At 34.3% G+C, this 18,854-nt stretch overlaps 1 protein-coding gene across 5 annotated transcripts in view; it reads right to left on the bottom strand.

Moving 5' to 3' along the window:
* The window catches only part of Hem (Nck associated protein 1 Hem), a 244,909-nt gene that overhangs the window by 79,588 nt on the left and 146,467 nt on the right, over positions 1 to 18,854 (bottom strand). For 4 of the 5 annotated variants that reach the window (XM_090373716.1, XM_090373719.1, XM_090373718.1 and 1 more), the window contains exons 21-23: positions 15,658 to 15,773; positions 5,250 to 5,352; positions 1,696 to 1,826 (exon numbers count right to left, since the gene is read on the bottom strand). In XM_090373716.1, the coding sequence (XP_090229842.1) occupies positions 1,696 to 1,826; positions 5,250 to 5,352; positions 15,658 to 15,773 (350 nt within the window). The remainder of the gene's footprint in view (positions 1 to 1,695; positions 1,827 to 5,249; positions 5,353 to 15,657; positions 15,774 to 18,854) is intronic. The other variant, XM_090373717.1, reaches the window with a different exon arrangement.

Below are 18,854 nucleotides of genomic sequence, written 5' to 3'. Positions count from 1 at the left end.
AGAAATAAAACAAGTTAGGAATAACTTTTGAGCAATGTGCCCAACAAATTGATCTGTAATTTTCCTCTCAGAAAAAATGAATTTGGATTAGTTTTATGTGTGCATGTATTGCAATCTACCTTTTTAGGCTAGGAAAAGGCAATTGAAAAAAAAAAAAAAAAAAAAAATTCTGAAGAGTGCCAAAAATTAATATTAAAGAGATGTTTGTACATTTAAATAATCATAAAAAAATCCAAAATTAATTGTGCTGAAACTTGGTGTCTGTACAAAATAACTGTAACAAATCAAAAGTTTAACTTTTGTATATTAAAAATTTCATTAAACTTTAATAAATGCAGTTTGTTTTAAAACTTTTACAATTGGTTTGAGGTAACTATTTTCATCTAAAGCAATGGTGTCCAACCTTTTCCCGTACAGGGGCCACATTCAAAGTTAAATTTGTTTCGTGGGCTACACTGAGTGATTTGAGAAAAACTAGTGTTAATTTTCCATATGTAAAATAAATAAAAAATACAAATTCCCGACACTTTTATGTGCAATAAATCTGTCTGATTTATTTTTTAGATTTTATTAAAATACGACTTACTTTTGTTTTTTTTTTTAAAATACCTTACTTTTGCTTCTAAATGCTCACTTTAGAAAATTTACAACCTGAAAAGATCACTGCTTTTCAATATTAAGGTGAATAAATAAATATAATGATACACCTAAATTTGAAATAATCAATATATAAAAAATTGGCATCACAAAATTTGGTTGAAAATTTGTGATGCCAATTCTCAATACAGAATGAAGATGCTCATCTGTTATTGTTTCTTTTAAAATATTTATTTGATTTGATTTCAGGCGTGAAAAAATTTGCTCGCAAACATGTTGATCCGAACAAAGTAGGTATTTTCGTGGCTGCGTGGGCTGTATAAAAAATTATTCGCGGGTCTGATTTGGCCAGCGGGTCGGACACCACTGATCTAAAGGAAAAAGTTGTGACACCAACCTGAAGTATATTTTGAAAAGGACTACAAGTAGTCCTTTTCAAAATACACTTCAGGTTGGTGTCACATCTGCATTACAATACAAAACAATACACATCTCCATTACAATACAAAATCAATGATGAAGCATTGCAGTGGCAATCTGATAATTTTCGTCTACTTCATATGGCGTGATGTTCTATGGATGGTCATTGTGAATGTTCATGTGCGTACCACAAACACTGATGCAATTTTATGATTTAGGGGCTCGCTTTTTCAACAGAACAATGTCTCTTTTACAAATTTTGCAATGACCTTATTTTGCAAAAACTAGTCAAATTGCCCAGTGAGAGCCATGACATGAGCCCAGTAGATCCAGTATGAAACAAATTGGAAAGGAATATGAAAGAAAGCATATATGTGGTGTGCCAATATCACTTGCCCAATTAAAATATGGTTCTGCTTAAGAAATGGTGAAATATTTTTATTGACATCACAAATTAGTAGAAGATGACGCATGGAGGCTACATGCTATACAGCACACTAAGGGACGCTCTATAGCATATTAAAATCTAATCTATAAACTGCTGTTTTCTTTTCTCTCTGCATTACAATACTTTTTGGCAACATATTACATACAGCTACAGTTTCCAGTGAGCAAATTTTTTTAAGCATAGAATTTATAAATAAACATCATAAAAATTAAGAGGTATTAATGCCCTACCGTTGATATCAGAAAACTCTTCGGCACTGAAAGGCAGTTGACCTTCGGCTGACAAGGTTACAAAAGCTCTCTGGTTATGAGAGAATGATATGTGACCAGTACTAACTCTTCTAAGGAGAACTTCAAGATACCTAATTAATATACATGTAATAAATAAATCATCCCAATAGCATTTTTAACATTACATTTAATTAAACAGAAAATGTATATGAAAGAGCCTATATAGAAGATGCTGTTAATATTATGCAATTTTAATTATTATGCATAATTAAAATACAAAAATAAGAGTATTTAGATATATTTGTGATAATCATTTCATCAAAATAATTCCATTTTTGTTGCGAGATTTGTTAAGCGAGGGATGGTTGATACATGTTTACTCTTCCTAAAGAATGCGTTGTGAAATGAAACATATAATCACATATAATAAGACAGTTAATGAAATGTTATAATAAAAGTGAAACCACCTTAATATATCAATTAAAATTAATGTGCACTGGAAAAGTATTCACCCTTGCCACCAAAGAGATCTGATAAAAAAAATAATAATAATAATTAATCAAAATAATGTTTAAGTAAAAAACTATGTATAAATAGTGACAAATGCAAAGGCATATTATTGTGGTGATGTAATCTGTCATTGGAATTCTACTTAACAATAATTCACAGTAAAAAAAAAAAAAAAAAAAACTATCAACATAGCCTCCATTTTGTTGTTCCCTGTCCATAATCAACCCCCCAAAGGCTGGGGGGGTGATTATGGACACGTTTCAAAAGCGTCTTCTCATCAGTTTTCTGTTCAAACAAATTGGAAGCAACGTGTTAGTTGCATTCGCATTGTTCCTCCGTTAATAGTTGTAGTACAAACTTTTCAGAAACACGCCTCATATTCAAAGTTTTTACTGAAATGGAATGGCACGATCTAGAGGAGATGCAAGTTTCTTCAGTGATTGAACAAATGCTTACTCTGGTTTTTTCATACCAAAATTCACACTTGAGATGCAATTTCATTATCTGCTGAAGTTGAGGACTTCTAGATTGAAGATCACTTTTGACTCCTGATCTGCTTAGAAACAATGGTACTACTCAAATACTTGTGTATAGCCCACTGCAGTCTGCATATGCTATTTTAAGATTGAATAGTTCACTCACTTGCTCAAATGTGCACACACACAGTCAGTTCACTCCAACAATTTCATATACAAGTTGTAAAAAATGCATCGTCATTATCAGCCAACAACAGCAGACTGCCATAAGTGAGTGAAAACTGTGGAGGTAAGAACAAGACATGTCTCAACACAGTACACTTTGTCTTCATTGTTTACCACTGAATAGCTTCAGCAAACACCATACTTTTGAAACTTGTTTTTAAATTTCCTGAGAAATGCTGGGTGTGTGTGTTCAGTTATATTTAATGGAACTGAGTGACGCAGCTTAGTTTAATTTTTTTTATTTATTATGTTTACATTAATTATTCTTTTTTTTGTGCCACATAAATTGCACTTATAAGATGTCAGGAATAATCATCTTATAAGATGATTATCCTAGACAGTCAAGCAGCTCTTACAATGGGCTCCTATTCTGTTCATGAGAGTGCCCATGGGTGCTACTGAAGTGATATTGAATAAAGGGTTCAAATCAAATTGGTTGCCAATCTAAATGTTTCCTACACCATCCCTGTATATGCCCAATTGGATTCTGGTTGGGGTCAATCCATCCGGGAAACATTCTTATAAGAAAATTGTCCGCTAGTTGTACTGTGTGGATGGGGGAGGGGACTTTATCATCTATTAGAAGTAATTGAAGGCCTACTGCATTCCTAAAGTTTAACATGTGGTTCCATAAACACTTAGAAATCAACACTAAAAAAATATAATTAACATTGTGCTGCTAAAAGAACAGCAGTGTGATGAATAAATTTCAACTGTTGTCATTCATAATCATGTGCACAATATCAGATGTCATCCAGTGAGTTGGTTTGTGAACAATTTTGTAGATCTAGTTTAGACCCAGATTAGCATATGACTCAGTATGTGAACAATTTGGCAAATGTAGTTGGCATGTACACATTATATTATTGTATTACACATTTCAAATAGCAATTCCTCCATTTGGGATTAGTTCTAGGCAAAGATTAAAAGCACATTTTAACTGTCCCCATGCTTCAGTTGAGTCAAGCTTGCGACCATATGAAGAAATGTAGAGTTCAATTTAAAAATTTTTGGCTAAAACAAAAAATGTACAAGGACCTTGTCAATGAAATGTTTTTTATTGATTTTAATTGTACTTAACCTTGTTTTTAGATAAGCACACATCCCTAAACAAACTTCCATCTGTCATCGTGGAAGTTGATAACTTAAATAAATTCAAGGAATAACTGGACAAACTTTAGGAGTGAATAGATGGGTGAAATGGGATTTTTTTTTTTTTTTTTGGCTGATGCTGTATAAGCTTGTGTTTTTGCATCATATGCCTCTATCAATGCTAATAATGCCATATACCTCACACCAATCAATCTTCCCACACCTTACTTTCTCTCATGTAGATATCCATATATGCACTACATTATGCACAGGTAGAAAATTGTGGGAATTACAGAAGGCTATATCTTATGTAGCTTAGTTTATTTCAAGCAGTATTGTAGATCACTGTAATGAATTGTCTGCCACAGTGGTTAAGGTAGAAAGTTTGATAAAGTTCAAGAATTGGATAGGCAACCTTTGGTAATGGAAAGGTATGAATGACTTTTTTTTTTTTTCTTCCAGATGCAGAAAAAGTCTGCTCCTTGCATTAATTTAGCCATTATAACATTAATTCTAACTTATCTTGATTGTACAAAGAGAGAGAGAGAGAGAGAGAGAGAGAGAGAGAATTACTTCATGTTTATACCAGGACAGTCATACTACAAGAGAAGTGTTAATTTCACTAATTTTACTGCTACAGCATCTCTACACTGTGCATATTTCAACATTAATAAAATTACCAGTTGTATATTAAATAAGTTTAATCATTTTTTATTCTTCTGTTGTTGATAAAACAACTGAAGAATTAAAACGTCACAGAACAACATAAAAACATAAAATAATAAAATATGTTCTGTTTGTTTGTTATTTGGTTTTTAGGAGCATTAGCAACTAAGGCCATATTGCTCCGAGGATATGCGGTGGTCATTCCCTGACCTTTCCACATCCTCTGTATTTGGTGGTCACGGGCTTGAACCCCTGTCTAATCAAGAAGTGTGTGCTGTGCACTGCTGCTCCTGGCTACGGAGGCGCCAAAATATGTTCTAGGAGATGAAAATTTTTGCATGAGAATATATCTCTTCAGTGAAAGTCATAGAGAAATAGGTTTTGCTTAAAGAAATCTATTTAATGAATAACTTTTCAGGAATGTATTCTTTTCACTAACCAAGGGATATTTGCTACCACAGATGGGGAAAAAAAAATAATAAAAAAATAAAGAATGTGGCATCTCAGAAAATAAATATATTAATGAACTGAGAAATATATAAATGCAAAGACAATCTTTATAAATAAAAATATAAATGACTGTACCAGTTAGTGTAAAGACAGGTTACTGTCTTGTCTCCATGGCTATCCTGAGGTTGTGTTTGCTGAAGCAACACATTGTTGAAGACCCTTGTGATATCTAAATGAACTAGAGAAATTACTTCTATAGTACAATTCTCCAGATTTTAAAGCAAACATAAACTTTCTTTATTATAATACTGTTTAATAGACCCAAGTTGAGTACATAATGATCACAACCAGGAGATTGGCAGATACTTATGTACTCAACAAGAAGAAAGAAAGGTAACAATTCAAGGTAGAAATTAAAAGCTAAAATGATTAATGAAGTTTTCAGAAAGCACAATTCATAATTTTGCATTTATACATTTTCTAATAATATTTTAGGACAGAAAGCCTCAAACTATGTAAAATTTGAACTATAACATTGGTTAGTGTATTCGCATCATTATAGTATTGATTAGCGCATTTGCACCGTTATAGTAACATCTCATATTGTGAAATCCTTCACAAGTTGCCCACCTTGCACTTCAAATAAGTAACACTTCCCCATTAGAGAAGACTACTGTTTTGAAGCTTTCTGCCTTCTCATTAGTGACCAGGTAGGCACCCAGAGGTATAACGGATGACAAGCCAGTTGTGCCTTATTTACACAATATGAGAGATGCCAAAAAGTTTACTTCTTAGACTAATAATATTTTAAGACAGAAAGCCTCGAACTATGTAAAATTCAAACTGTGACATTGGTTAGTGCATTTTCATTATCACTATACAGGCAGTTCTCGCTTTACGAGTTTTTTTTATTATTTTTTTAAAGTATCAAGTAGCAACAAAATCGAAAATATGAACATTAATTGCAAAAAAATGAATGTTAAACATTCATAAATACCACATTTCAAACCATGCACGTAGGTATACAATACAGTGTACCCAGCTTTATGATATTAATCCGTTCCAGAGACACCATCATACAGTAAAAAATATCGAAATGTGAATCCAATAACACATTGTTTTTTGGTAATTTGCCTCGGAAAGTTGAAATTTTTACTATATAACTCTCTAAAAGTTTGTTTTTATAGTGCAAATCGTATTACTTACCAATTCAAATCACTAAAATGCACTACACTTTCATCATCATATGTTCTGTTATAAGAACCAATTTTGAACGCCTTTATGACATTTTTCTAAACCACATTTCTGGAGGTCACGACCATAAAACAATAAAAACAATTTGCACTTTCCGGTTTATTGGGCTTTTCTGTTACTGCAAGCAATTATAAATGGGTAGTAAACTCGATCTTATTGCATTTGCGAAAATACCGATAACTGGAATATGATGAAGAATAAACATTCTTTAATATTTGTAAGTCATAAATAATTTTATTTATTATTATAATTTGCTTGATTTTACAGGCTACGTTTTCATTTCTTTGGAAAAATCAATCATTGTTTAAACATCAACTAATTAGCTAACAAATTTCATTGTGAACATAACCCCTATTTTTAACATTATGTCTATGGGTAATAAATTCCTGCTTTACAAGCGTGCTCAAGGAACGAATTAACTTGTAAAGTTGAGAACTACTTGTATAGTTGAATTTTCAACACAAAAAAATTGAAGTTTGTATTTGGCATTGTTATTGTAACATCTCATATTGTAAAATCCTTCACAACAAGTTTCTTACTTTATAATTCAAATATGTAATGCTTTTCCATTTGAGAAGATACTCTTACTTATTTTCAGTTCAGTAGCACTCACACAGCACTGTGTGAGTGCTACTTGGCTTATCATCAGTGAGTGGATACGCAGCTAAAGGTATAAGGGGTGACAACCAGATGTTTACAATAATGATGCCAATGTACAAACTTTGCCTTGTCTAAAAAATTCAACTATGTAGTAATGATGCAAATGAACTAACCAATGTCACAGTTTGAATTTTACATTGAATTTTGAATTTTTCGACAATAAAATACTATTAGTCCAAGAAGACCTTTTGGCATCTCTCATTATGTAAATGTCACAACTGGGTTGTCATCCCTTACATTTCTGGGAGCCTATCTGCTCAATGATGAGAAGCCAAATTGCTTTGAAACTGCTGTCTGAGTGATGGTACAACTGAAAATAAGTAAAACTAGTCTTCTCTAATTTTTTTTTTTTTTTTTTTTAATGATAACACCAAACACAAGAGGTATTAGAATCTACAGTATTTAGTACCGTGCATGGGCTGAAGGTTGAGAAGATGAAAGAAGGACTTGAACTCTGTAGATTTGTAATTTCCAGGAAATAAGTGTGAAGGAAGGTTGTTCCAGAAAACGGAAGTTGAATGAATAGAAGAGGAAGAAGAAAAGTTGGTTCCATGAGTTTGAAGTTGGACAGTAAAAGGTTGTTGATTGGTTGCCTGTTTGGAATGCTTTGGAAGAGAGAGAGAGAGAGAGAGAGAGAGAGAGAGAGCGGGAATTATAGTAGCCAATTCAGCAGAACGGTTGTTGTTGTTATTTAGTTTTTAGGAGCATTAGCAACTAAGGCCATATTGCTCCGGGATATGCAGTGGTCATTCCCTGACCTTTCCGCATCCTCCGTATTTGGTGGTGACGGGCTTGAACCCCGGTCTAATCAAGAAGCGTGTGCTATGCACTGCTGCTCCTTCCCACCTGGCTACGGAGGCGCCTAGAAGAACGGTACACATGGAAGTATTTATAGAAAAGGTGTGCCACAGAAACAGAATGTCTATGTGAGAGAGAGAGAGAGAGAGAGAGAGAGAGAGAGAGAGAGAGAGAGAGAGAGATTTTGTTAGAGATTAGTTAACCTAACTGCCCTCTTTTGAATGGAAAATCTAGAAGCCTGAGAGAGGTTTTGGGGGCACTGCCCCAGATGTGGGAAAAATATTCCATGGTAGAGTAAATTCACAATTTGTACAGAGTAAATAGCTGTTTGGAAGAAAAGTAATGCTGAGAGCTAAAGAGAAAACTCACTTTTTTAGATGCAGAGGAAGCATTATTTGTAATGTGCTTATGCCAAGAAGACAGGGTAATCCCCAAAAGAGATATATCATCTTGCCTAGAAATCAAGAGTGTCATTGAAGATAAGCATAGAGAAGAATCCTTTTTGTGAGATATAAGACAGGACTGAGTTTTAGAAGGATTGAAATCAACTAAGTTATCTTTGCCCCACTGGAGAATTACCTGGAAATCAGCATTTAAAGAATTGGTAGTGGATATGCATAAAGTTAAAGCTGTTTGTGCAGGGCAAGGTTTCTCAAACTGAAAGGTGGAATGCAATGTGCTATCATCAGCAAAACTATATATAGGATTTCTTGTCAATAGAAGTTCATTAATATACAAGAGGAAAAGAGTGGGAGAAAGAACTGAACCTTGGGGAACAGAAGCAATACAGGAAAAGTTAGACAGCCATCTACCATCATCTGCAGTGAGCAGTCAGAGAGAAAACTGGATACCCAATTACAAAAAACAGTTGACAAACCATAATATGGAAGCTTATTTAGAAGACCTTTATGTCAAACACGATCAAAAGCCTTTAAAATGTCAAGAGCAACTGCTTGAGTTTCACCAGACTTTTCCACTGAATTCCATAGATGGGTAACATAAACTAGAATATCACCAGTGGATCGACACTGACGGAATCAATACTCGTGATCGTTGATCAGATGGAAGGTTTCTAGATAGTTTAAGAGTTGGTGGTTAATTGATTCCTCTATTACTTTAGAAAGATTAAAAGTAATTGCAATGGGACAATAACTGAATGGGAGGGATTTGGCACCCTTTTTACGAACTGGCTGGATATGAGAAAATTTCTTTTTTCCTTTCTTATTCCAAAACACTTTGGAATAAGAAAGGAAAAAAAGGCTACACAGAACAGAGTAAGTTCGGGAGCATAGGTCTTGAGAACAAGTGGAAAAATACCATCAGGACCTGGAGCTTTCTTAACACCAAGCTTGTTCCAAATCATTCTGGCATCCTTTTGACGGAAGACCACAGGAAGCATTGAATGGAGTGTACTGTCAATGGTGGGAGGTGGTTAATCAAGATTACCAACACACAAGTTGGGAGAAAAATAGGATGCTAGCAGGTCAGCTTTATATCTTTGGCTAAAGTGGCAATAGAATCATCTGGTTTTGACATAGGTGGGAAGAGATTAGCAAAGGTTACAGCCAACAACTTTGGCAAGAGACCAGAATGCTTGTCTACCATTTGGACAAGAAGCAAGTTTTCTACTCTTAGCCTGTTAGAAATCTAGTTTGGTGTGATTAATAACTGCTTTATAATTGTTGTGAGCTTTGGCATAGGTAGAAAATGAACCTGGAGATTTGGATACAAGCCAATTATGATATGCAGCATTCTTCTCTTGAACAGCCTTAGCACATTTATTGTAAAACCAAGGTTTAGATAATGGACAATTCTTTTATCAAGGTTATTCATCATTTGTAATGCAGAGTTTGGTGAGTAGTGAACAAATTTTGCCAGTCCATTCAGATTTGAAGTTAATTTGAGTGGGTTCCGGCAACAGGCTAATGGAACTCTAATTCTGGCAAAATCCCAGATGTTAACATGATCCAATTGTTTCACCATGGTTTGGAGAGGGAGGTGGAAAATTGTTTCCACGATCCAGGTTTTAATTTCTATCATGAATACATGCACATGGGGTTAGAGGCAGCAGATGGTATCTAGATGTTGCCAGCAAACATGATTCCAGAAAATATATCAATATTTATGTATTTTAAAAATAATCTTCATATTTTTAATTTTTACAAGATCTAACTTCGCTAGCCAGAAGCTTTTTAATATTCTTTTGCTAAGGTGCTCTATGTGGGTTTTGAAGGTGAATTTCTAGTTTAAAAAGATTCCAAGAAACTTTAATTTTAAAATAGTACAAGAATTATCAAGAGGAGGTATTGATGCTAGTGAGAAGTTGATGCATTGAGTTTTAGCTGAATTCAGTTTTGGGTTAAAGAAGGCAAGATAAGGTGGCAGAAGAAACTTTTAACGCTGTATCTTCAGACAGTACTGATGGAGATTTTCAGTTTGAGGATAAAGGCCAATTAAGGTTAAAGTTATGTGTAAAGAAAATGGTAACAGGTATGCTATCTCAAAAACAGTAGACTGACTGGAACAAACTGCCACTTTTCAGGGCAGATGGGCTGAAAAATGCCAACTGAGGTTTAACACTGGTAAATGCAAGATACAGCATTTGGGTAGCAATAATTCTAGAATAACTTACCATCTGGATAACACCAAATGTGATGGTGGAAATCTTAAGAATGTTTCTCAAACCATTCAGATACCATTTTTGCATGATGGAGAGTTGTATTGTCACCTTGAATGAATCCATCAAAATCCAGTAAAAATGAAGCACTGCAGGATCAGGCTGGTCCAATATAATAATAAAATTCTTTATTCACAAAATTTTTACAAGTACATGATTCCTGTTACAGGCATCCAGAGGAATCTAACAATCTAATTGGAGACATTAATTATATTTACATACAAGCTGATAAAACAGAAAATTGCATAGAAAACTGCAGCCAGTGAGTACAAACAACATCCATATAATACATAGAACAACAATATATTACAAATAACATTCAGAGAATATACGAATCATAGCGAATATATCGCTTCTCCAACATACGATTAGCTTAAATAGCTTTGAGTTGCCAGACATCTTTCACTTGGAGTCAGTTTTAGTTTAAATGACAGTTACAAGAATGGTGACTGCACGTGAATATGGGATTTTCTCTTTTTTTCCCTGTATGCCAAATCACTGGACCACAGATCAAAATCAATGTCAGCTGAGCTCAATGTGCTGATTATGCTGTTGGGAAGGTGCCGCTTGAAGGTTGAGAGCTTCTGCAGGTTTGAACAGAGCACTGGAGGGTTTCGGAGAACCTTCTAATGGTATGAGCAGACCCAGTTCATACCAACAAAACGTAACCCCATACTATGATACCACCTTCAGCACCTTGAGTGGCAGACACAAGACAGCCCGAATGCATGGTTTCATGAGGTTCACACTATACTTTCATCATACCATTTGTGTAGAAAAGTGTAAATTGAGACTTGTAAGACCACATAATATTTTTCCACTGTTTCAGACCAGTCTTGGCACTGGCGGCACCACTCCAGTCGATTTTTTGATTTTTTAATAGAAAGAAGTCATTTTCATACAGGCATACAACTATCAAAGCCCAGATTCTTCAACTGCTACCACATAGTCTGGTTTGAAATGTGGTCTTTCTTTGCCTGAGTTGAACTTTTTAGTCATATGCCGTGCACTGTACACTATTCTCACGTACAATTGCCTTTTAAATTCCTGTGATCTTGTTCTTGGATTACTGCCTTCCTGCTGCATTTCTTCCTTTTAGAGCTGCATTTTCCTTTCATCTTCTGTTCATTTGAGACGGTTGCTTTTGACACATCAATGGTTTCCTTTGATTTCTCAATTGTGGCTCCTGCTAAACAAGCTCCAACAATAACACTTTTCTGAAAATCAGATTTTTCTGATGGGAAAACAATTTTTCCCATGATTGGATCATATAAGAAGCCCTCGGAAAGCATGCAGATTTATCTGATATCATCATGCTTGTGATCATACCCTGTGACAACTTACATTTCCATACTGTATATTTAATTGTCTGTTTACACCAATTGCAAAGGGTTTCCAATTTTTTGGCTGGTGAGTGTTAATAAGGAAATAGGTATAAAAGTAATTGTATAGCCTAATACTGAGTTCTTTGAGTGTGCAGAAGGCTAGAGAAGCTCATGGGGGCTCTGTCAATGGCACACAGGAACTTTTCTTTTTCTAGCAGGGACAAAGAGATGATTATACCATCGTATAAAGAAATCATTCAGCCACCTCTTGACTACTGCTTAAAATGAGGTTTGGAAACCTCATTTTAGGAAGGATGTAGCTCTGTTGGAAGGGTGCAGAGAAAAGCAATAAAATTAGTTGGGGGGCACAAAAGAATATTCTTATCAAGGCTGGGTTCTGTAAATTGCAGTGTCTGTACACTATGCATCTGTATGGTGACCTAACTAAGTGTTTAAAGCTTTAAAAAGAGTCGAGTTAACTAAATTTTGATAGCATTTTTAACCTTCCTTAATTGAAAATGAATGGTTGCCAAACAGATGTCAAAAAATTTTCATCAGCCTGAGAGTAATTGATTGCAAGAATAAATTTATTCTTGCAATCCGGTGTTGTGGATGTGGGAAATTTAAATACCGGAGATTTTTAAAATGATAAATGAAATTAATGCCCGAATCATCACTCCGTCCTCTAATGGAGTGAGGTCTAATTGTGAAATGAAAAACTAGATTTTTTGTATTACCTTGTAAAGAATGCTATAAAGAAATTTGAAAGGTGGCTAAGCAGTTTTCAATCCCACAGTTTTTTTAAGTCATTTCCTAACTCCACTGCGTCAAGCTCCAGCATATTTATCTCATTCATTAACCAATCATATTGCAACATGCTGTGAAGCCTTATATGTGTTATTTATTTTGGGATCACTAGTAAGTTCAACATTTACACATTTTTACATGTATAATTTACATTAAGTTTTCCTATTTCTATTGTTTTCAAAAATGACAGTTTCTGTATTTTCAAACTCACATGGAAGGCTTTTCAATACTCCCTTTTCCCATTACTTTAAGTATTTGCCATTCATGGTTTTTAGATATTGTCAGCACCATGCCAAAACCATGAATGTGCAAATTTGGCACTTTTTACCTAAATGCATTCTTGAGGTTGTTTCTTGGTCAACTACAACCTGCCAAAGACACATATGTGCATTTCAAGGCCAAGTGGTTGAAAATGTTACATGCATTTTCACTTATCTGGGAAAAAAAAAAACTTCTCACAATGCAGATTCACAAATGTGGCACTTTCGTTAGTTTGGCATGGTAAATACTGACAGAGCATTTTGCAAAAGTACCACTTTCATGTTTATGACATGTACAGTGGGGTGGGGGGAGCACTCATGTATGCTGTTACATGTATGGTTTTGTTTGTCTCAGTTTACCAATCAGTATTACTGTTTAGTTTTCCTTTGTAATATCTCATTTTTGCGGTCAAAAGTAATAATGACTACAAGAATGCAAAAAATTCTTGCAACATGTTCTTCACTTAAAATGGAATCTGATTTAGAAGATGAAGATTGTGATCCCTTGAATGACTTTGAAGTTTCAGATGACGATAAAAATTGAGTATCCTCCAATGACAATAGTGATTCATCCCTCATGGCTTCGAAGTGCATATACTTTTTGTTATCCCCAGTTTAAAAACTGTTACAGATTTTTTGAGCCAGACCATTCAGAAATGGAGTGTCTCAATGTAGTCTAAAGTTGAGAGAAAAGCCAAGTATGTACCCGTGTATGTCCCTGAAGGACAGACCCAAATAATTATAGAGGCGCAAGATTAAAACATACACCATTCTGTGTAAATATCATGTGATGCAATGACTTTTGCGATTTTACTTTTCTTGCCAAACAACTTAAATGTGCTGTTTCATGGAGAAAAGTCTGCTGCCTTGAATTCCAAAAAAGGACAGGACAGGCATATCACAATGTTTTACAAACCAACTACAAAGATGAATTTATAACAGTAAACTTAGAGATCTAAAGGAAGATCCAGAAATGAGCAACCTAAACTTCCCAAAGTCTATAATGAGCAACTTCGTACATCTCAAGCAAAGCCTACAGATTTAATGAAAATGTGCCAAGATTTGACAATACCGAAGGCGTATCATAAATTCTATTTAAAATTAAAAGCATCAGTAGAAATAAGGGATATTACCAGCACCATATTTAAGTGAAGAATATGAAGATATTGAAAATTAATTTATACCAACTTGTATATTATTGTAATTAAACCTTATTAGTAAATTAATACGAGGAGTATACCTCAGTATTACAGCTCTGATTCATACTATGTAATTAAACCTGTATTATCAATATATTTTTCATTTATTTATATGTACATATAAATAAATCATAGAAATAAATAAATGATATGTACATTTATTAATAAAAGCTCATTTTATTAATAAATTATTTCTGACCAAGAAAAATGTGTTAAAGCTTTTTTTTTAACCTTTTCAATCAAATTTTCAAACTTCACAATGCCAAAACTGCAAAAGTACTTTTTAAGCCCCTACATAGTGGTGATCTTAAATTATCAATATGGATTAAAAACAGCATCTTTGGAAGGTACTTAAAAAACAACATTTAATTTTAAAATCGTGATTTTTCCAAAGTCCAAGAATCTTTAAATGTGTTTTTCTCAAAACTATCTTTTTGCAGATTTGTGGTTTTGGTGTTGGATTGACAATATAACAGTCTAGTACAGAGAGTCTGGACTAATAAAAGCACTAGCCAGAAGAGATAACCAATCTTTCACATCAACTGAAATTTATTTCAATGACAATTGAATATTTCTTGGTTGGAGCTTAACATGATTGTCCCAACAACACTTGTATTTCTTTTAGCATTAATGAATATTGCATGGAATGTAAGAATAACCACAGTAGGTAATGGTAAGGATAATTTTCTCAAAGGAAGAATAGGCCTTTTGTTTATTCTGGAAGAGACCTGCGAGGAAGCAATTACACCAAAGCTTAGAGAACAGGCAATTTTACATAACTGGACAATGTATAGAAAGCAGCTGATTGTAACTAGCTAGTCTATCAAAGCAGAGCATATTTAATTAGTAACGTTAAGACTTGCCAAGGGTACTTGAACAACAGATCTAAAGTTGATCTAGGACTGTTATATTTAACTGAACAGATTCCTTTTTAGGCCAATAATTTTGTTGTCAAAAAAGTTAAATGTAAGCTTAAAATCAAACCTGATGCTTTGGATTGTGAAAACAATATTGCTACAAACTACCCTTCAATTTTACTGCCAAACATTTCAACAGCATGTTGGTCCTCCTCTAGCTACTATGACACACTCCATCCTGTGCAAGATTTCCACCAACAGCTGATAGACTGTAGTTTCTATCAGTTATTTCTATCTATAACCCTCTATTCCTCCTGAAGAACGGTGACCAGTTGATTTACTGATGTGGGACACATTGGCTTGGCTCTCATCTCATGTTCTACTTCATCCCACAGGTTAAGGAATTTTGTGCAGTCATCCAAATGGCAAGCCTAAAAGATGACTGACAGAGTGGACTAATCTTGATAAACTGTGGAGCATCTCTCTCTCTCTCTCTCTCTCTCTCTCTCTCTCTCTCTCTCTCTCTCTCTCTCTCTCTCTCTCCCTCCCCCTCCCCCCCTCTCAATCTAATGCAATTTTGGCAAAAACCATCCTGAGAATGACTCGTAATGGGCCTGCCATCAGTTTAGCACCATGAATAATGATGTCACGAGTTGAACTATTTATTATTAAGAAAATATGACTTAAGAATGAAAATGTAACTCACCATAATTTTCTATACCTTGTAATACGTTCATATACGCTTTTACACTGGTCAAAAGTTCAGAGGGTTTGGCAATTTCATTATTTTCAGGATTATACATTACCATTCCAACTAAAGCTCTAGAGAGAGGGGGAAAATAAGGCAGAATTGATTGAATTACCTTCTCCATACACAGATACATATATATATATATATACATACATATATATATACATATATATACACAGGGTGTTTCAAAAGTGATGGTCAATAATTTAAAGGTGAACTGTACAGAGTTTGGATCTACCACTGACTTGTTTGTTTAGGTTAGGTTAAGCTCATTCTCTGCCTTTCCCCTTTCTCAATGCTCTGAGACGTAGCAGGCATACTAGTACTTGTCAAAGGGTAAGTCAACGTGGAAAGAGGTTACAGCAATGAAGAGTATGTGGACATGCACTTCATGTATGGTAAAGCCAACGGCACTGCACTCGAGGCTGCATGTTTGTACCAAGAAGCATTACCCAGCCGAAGGCAGCCCAACAGTTGCACATTGATCAGGGTACATCAACGCCTTAGAGAACATGAGCGCTTCGCACATGGAGTACGGGCAGGTAGGCCCAGAAGCATAACATCTGATGTTGAAAAGGTTGTTAGAAAGAATAGAACAAAATCCAGGAATTTCAACAAGGAGGGTTGTTCTGCAGGAGCGTGTACTGAGTCATAGCAGTGTTTGGCTAATTTTACATCACCAATTACTGTACCCCTACCATATCAAGTGTGTAAAAGGTCTCAGCAATACAGACTACCCTCCCAGAATGCTCCCATAGTCAATGGCGGATCTTAACAAAAATTTGTATTATCTCGAAAACAGTTCATTTGGGGCCCGATGTTCACTGTGACTTTTTTGCTTATTTTAGTTTGTACTTTTCACCTTTAAATTATTGACCATCATTTTTGAAACACCCTGTATATAAAATAACAACAAAATTTACCTATTTTTTAATCCAGGGGAATTAAACTACTCTTTTCATAGCAGTATAGTCTTAACCATACTGCTGCTTTTAGCAGCAGTATGGTTAAGACTAAAAATTAAGTTATTGAAAGTTACATCATTACAAAAAATTAACTATGTAATCATACATGTCAAAATATACGAAAATAACATACAAAGCCCTGATATATTTTCACCTAGTGTTGTACATGCATTATGAGAAGTGACCATTATACTTAGTGGCTAAACTTGAGCAGAGTTACCACTATCTTTTTTAAGTGCATGTCATTTAAATTCAATAGGACTATAATTGATAAAAATAACTTCTCTATACAGTCATACCACACTATATGATTCCATTTTATGCATGTATCTTATGTAAGTACTATTTGACTCATGTAATCCAGTCTGAATCAGTCTCACTAAGCAAATCAGAGTTTGTACCACAGACCTTACATATTATGAAACATATACTAAATATTGATAATAATTTAGTGTATCTGTTACCATTAAACATGAACTCTTTGCTTTTCATGTTAATTATCCAGAGTGACATAAAGTATTCATTCTGTTTTGCATAAAGTTCTCAGGAACCTACCTAATGCATAAAATAAGGTATATACGCTATACAGCCAGGCCTCACATAATGTGAGTTCGATTAAAGCGTTTTTCAGTTAGTTACCGCTATTTGAAAAAATTATACCACTTTTCGCTTTACATGATGCAAATTTCCAGTTAACGTAATCTTTTTTTTTTATGTGATAGTTGAAAAAGATTTGAATCACGCGTTAAGCTTACGGCGTGTCAGACGGGCAATAAACAAATGTTTGCCTACTGCCCACCTCGGTGTGTTCCATCAACCATCAGAAGAAGACGTGTTACTTGTTTGTTCCCTCCTAATAAAGTCAATGCAGACTCGCATTTAAAAATTCTAATTTTTAAATGAGCCAGATGAAAATGTTACTGCAAAGGAGATAACGGTAAAAGAACTAGATGAAATCTTTCGTATCGCAGAGAACCTCAAACAAAAGGTTTGAGGTTCTCTGCAATATTTATTTTGCCAGGGCCCAGAGAAGGCTGTTTTCGGCTATCGGAAATTGATCGATGAAAGGAGAAAGCCAACAATGTTCAAATGACTCTGTTCAAATATTTCCATAACAAATTGTTCCTTCACTGTGTATTTTATGTCAGAGGCTCCCAAACTTTCTCGGTTCATGGCGCCCTTAGTGTCTCAGTAATTTTTTTCACAGCGCACCTATACCAAAAGTTCCTAACAGTTATATTTATTAAGTAGTTAGGTCCAAACAACTTAATAAGAAATGTTGAAACTCTGAGCTACCTCAAGCTAGTAGTTCGCACGGTGTCCAACAGATGTAGAGTATCACTGTGTTTCCCTCAAAAATTTAAAATATTCCGCGGTGCACAGTTTGGGAACCACTGTTTTACGTAATAAACATTTAATTCCATAATTATTTTCATTATCTTACATGGTATACAGTTAAAAAAATTTTAAAATTCTTCATGGACATTCCTGAAGATCAAGGACCAATTATAATAATTTTTCCTATTGATTATTATATTCGATTAATGCGTTTCCGTTTTGTGTGATGTGTTCGCGGGATGAATTAATCACGTTAATTGTGGTCGGTCTGTATGTGAAAACTAACATGAGATTGATTAAAAATCAGAAGAAAACTAAATTTATTGGAAAGCCAAAGAAACATGATTATCAGAATTTTCCACTAAATTAGAAGACCTCACAGGTACACTTTTTTTTTTAATATCATGCCATTATCTTTAGGTTATAATTGTGGTCATTAATAGACATTTTTCATATATACATACACATACATAAATAAATAAGCAAGGTATGACAGACGCACCAAAACATGCAAAGGATGCAAAAGTATATATAAGTTTTAAGAATGGATGTCTGATAAAGTTAAGTTTGCACAGATGGAGGTGAAAAGTGCCAAGAAGAGTAAGAATAGTAGAAGGGTAAGAATAGTAGAAAAAAGAAGTATTGTAGGTTTGTAAAATGTGAAATAATCTTAATATCCTAAAAGTAATGATGAATTAAGACAATTATGGGCTAAATGCAAAGCCAATTAGAGGTGAGAGAACTGTAAAGTAAAATGATTAAATAAATAAAATAAAAATATAAAAAAATAGAAAGTGTTAAATCAGATATGGGTGGGCAAATTTAGTAATAGGTCAAAAACAGGGATAA

The sequence above is a fragment of the Mastigoproctus giganteus genome, chromosome 5 (assembly GCF_048544385.1).
Source record: "Mastigoproctus giganteus isolate SK-2022 chromosome 5, ASM4854438v1, whole genome shotgun sequence".
NCBI lineage: Eukaryota > Metazoa > Arthropoda > Arachnida > Uropygi > Thelyphonidae > Mastigoproctus > Mastigoproctus giganteus.
This window is presented reverse-complemented; position numbering and strand designations above follow the sequence as displayed.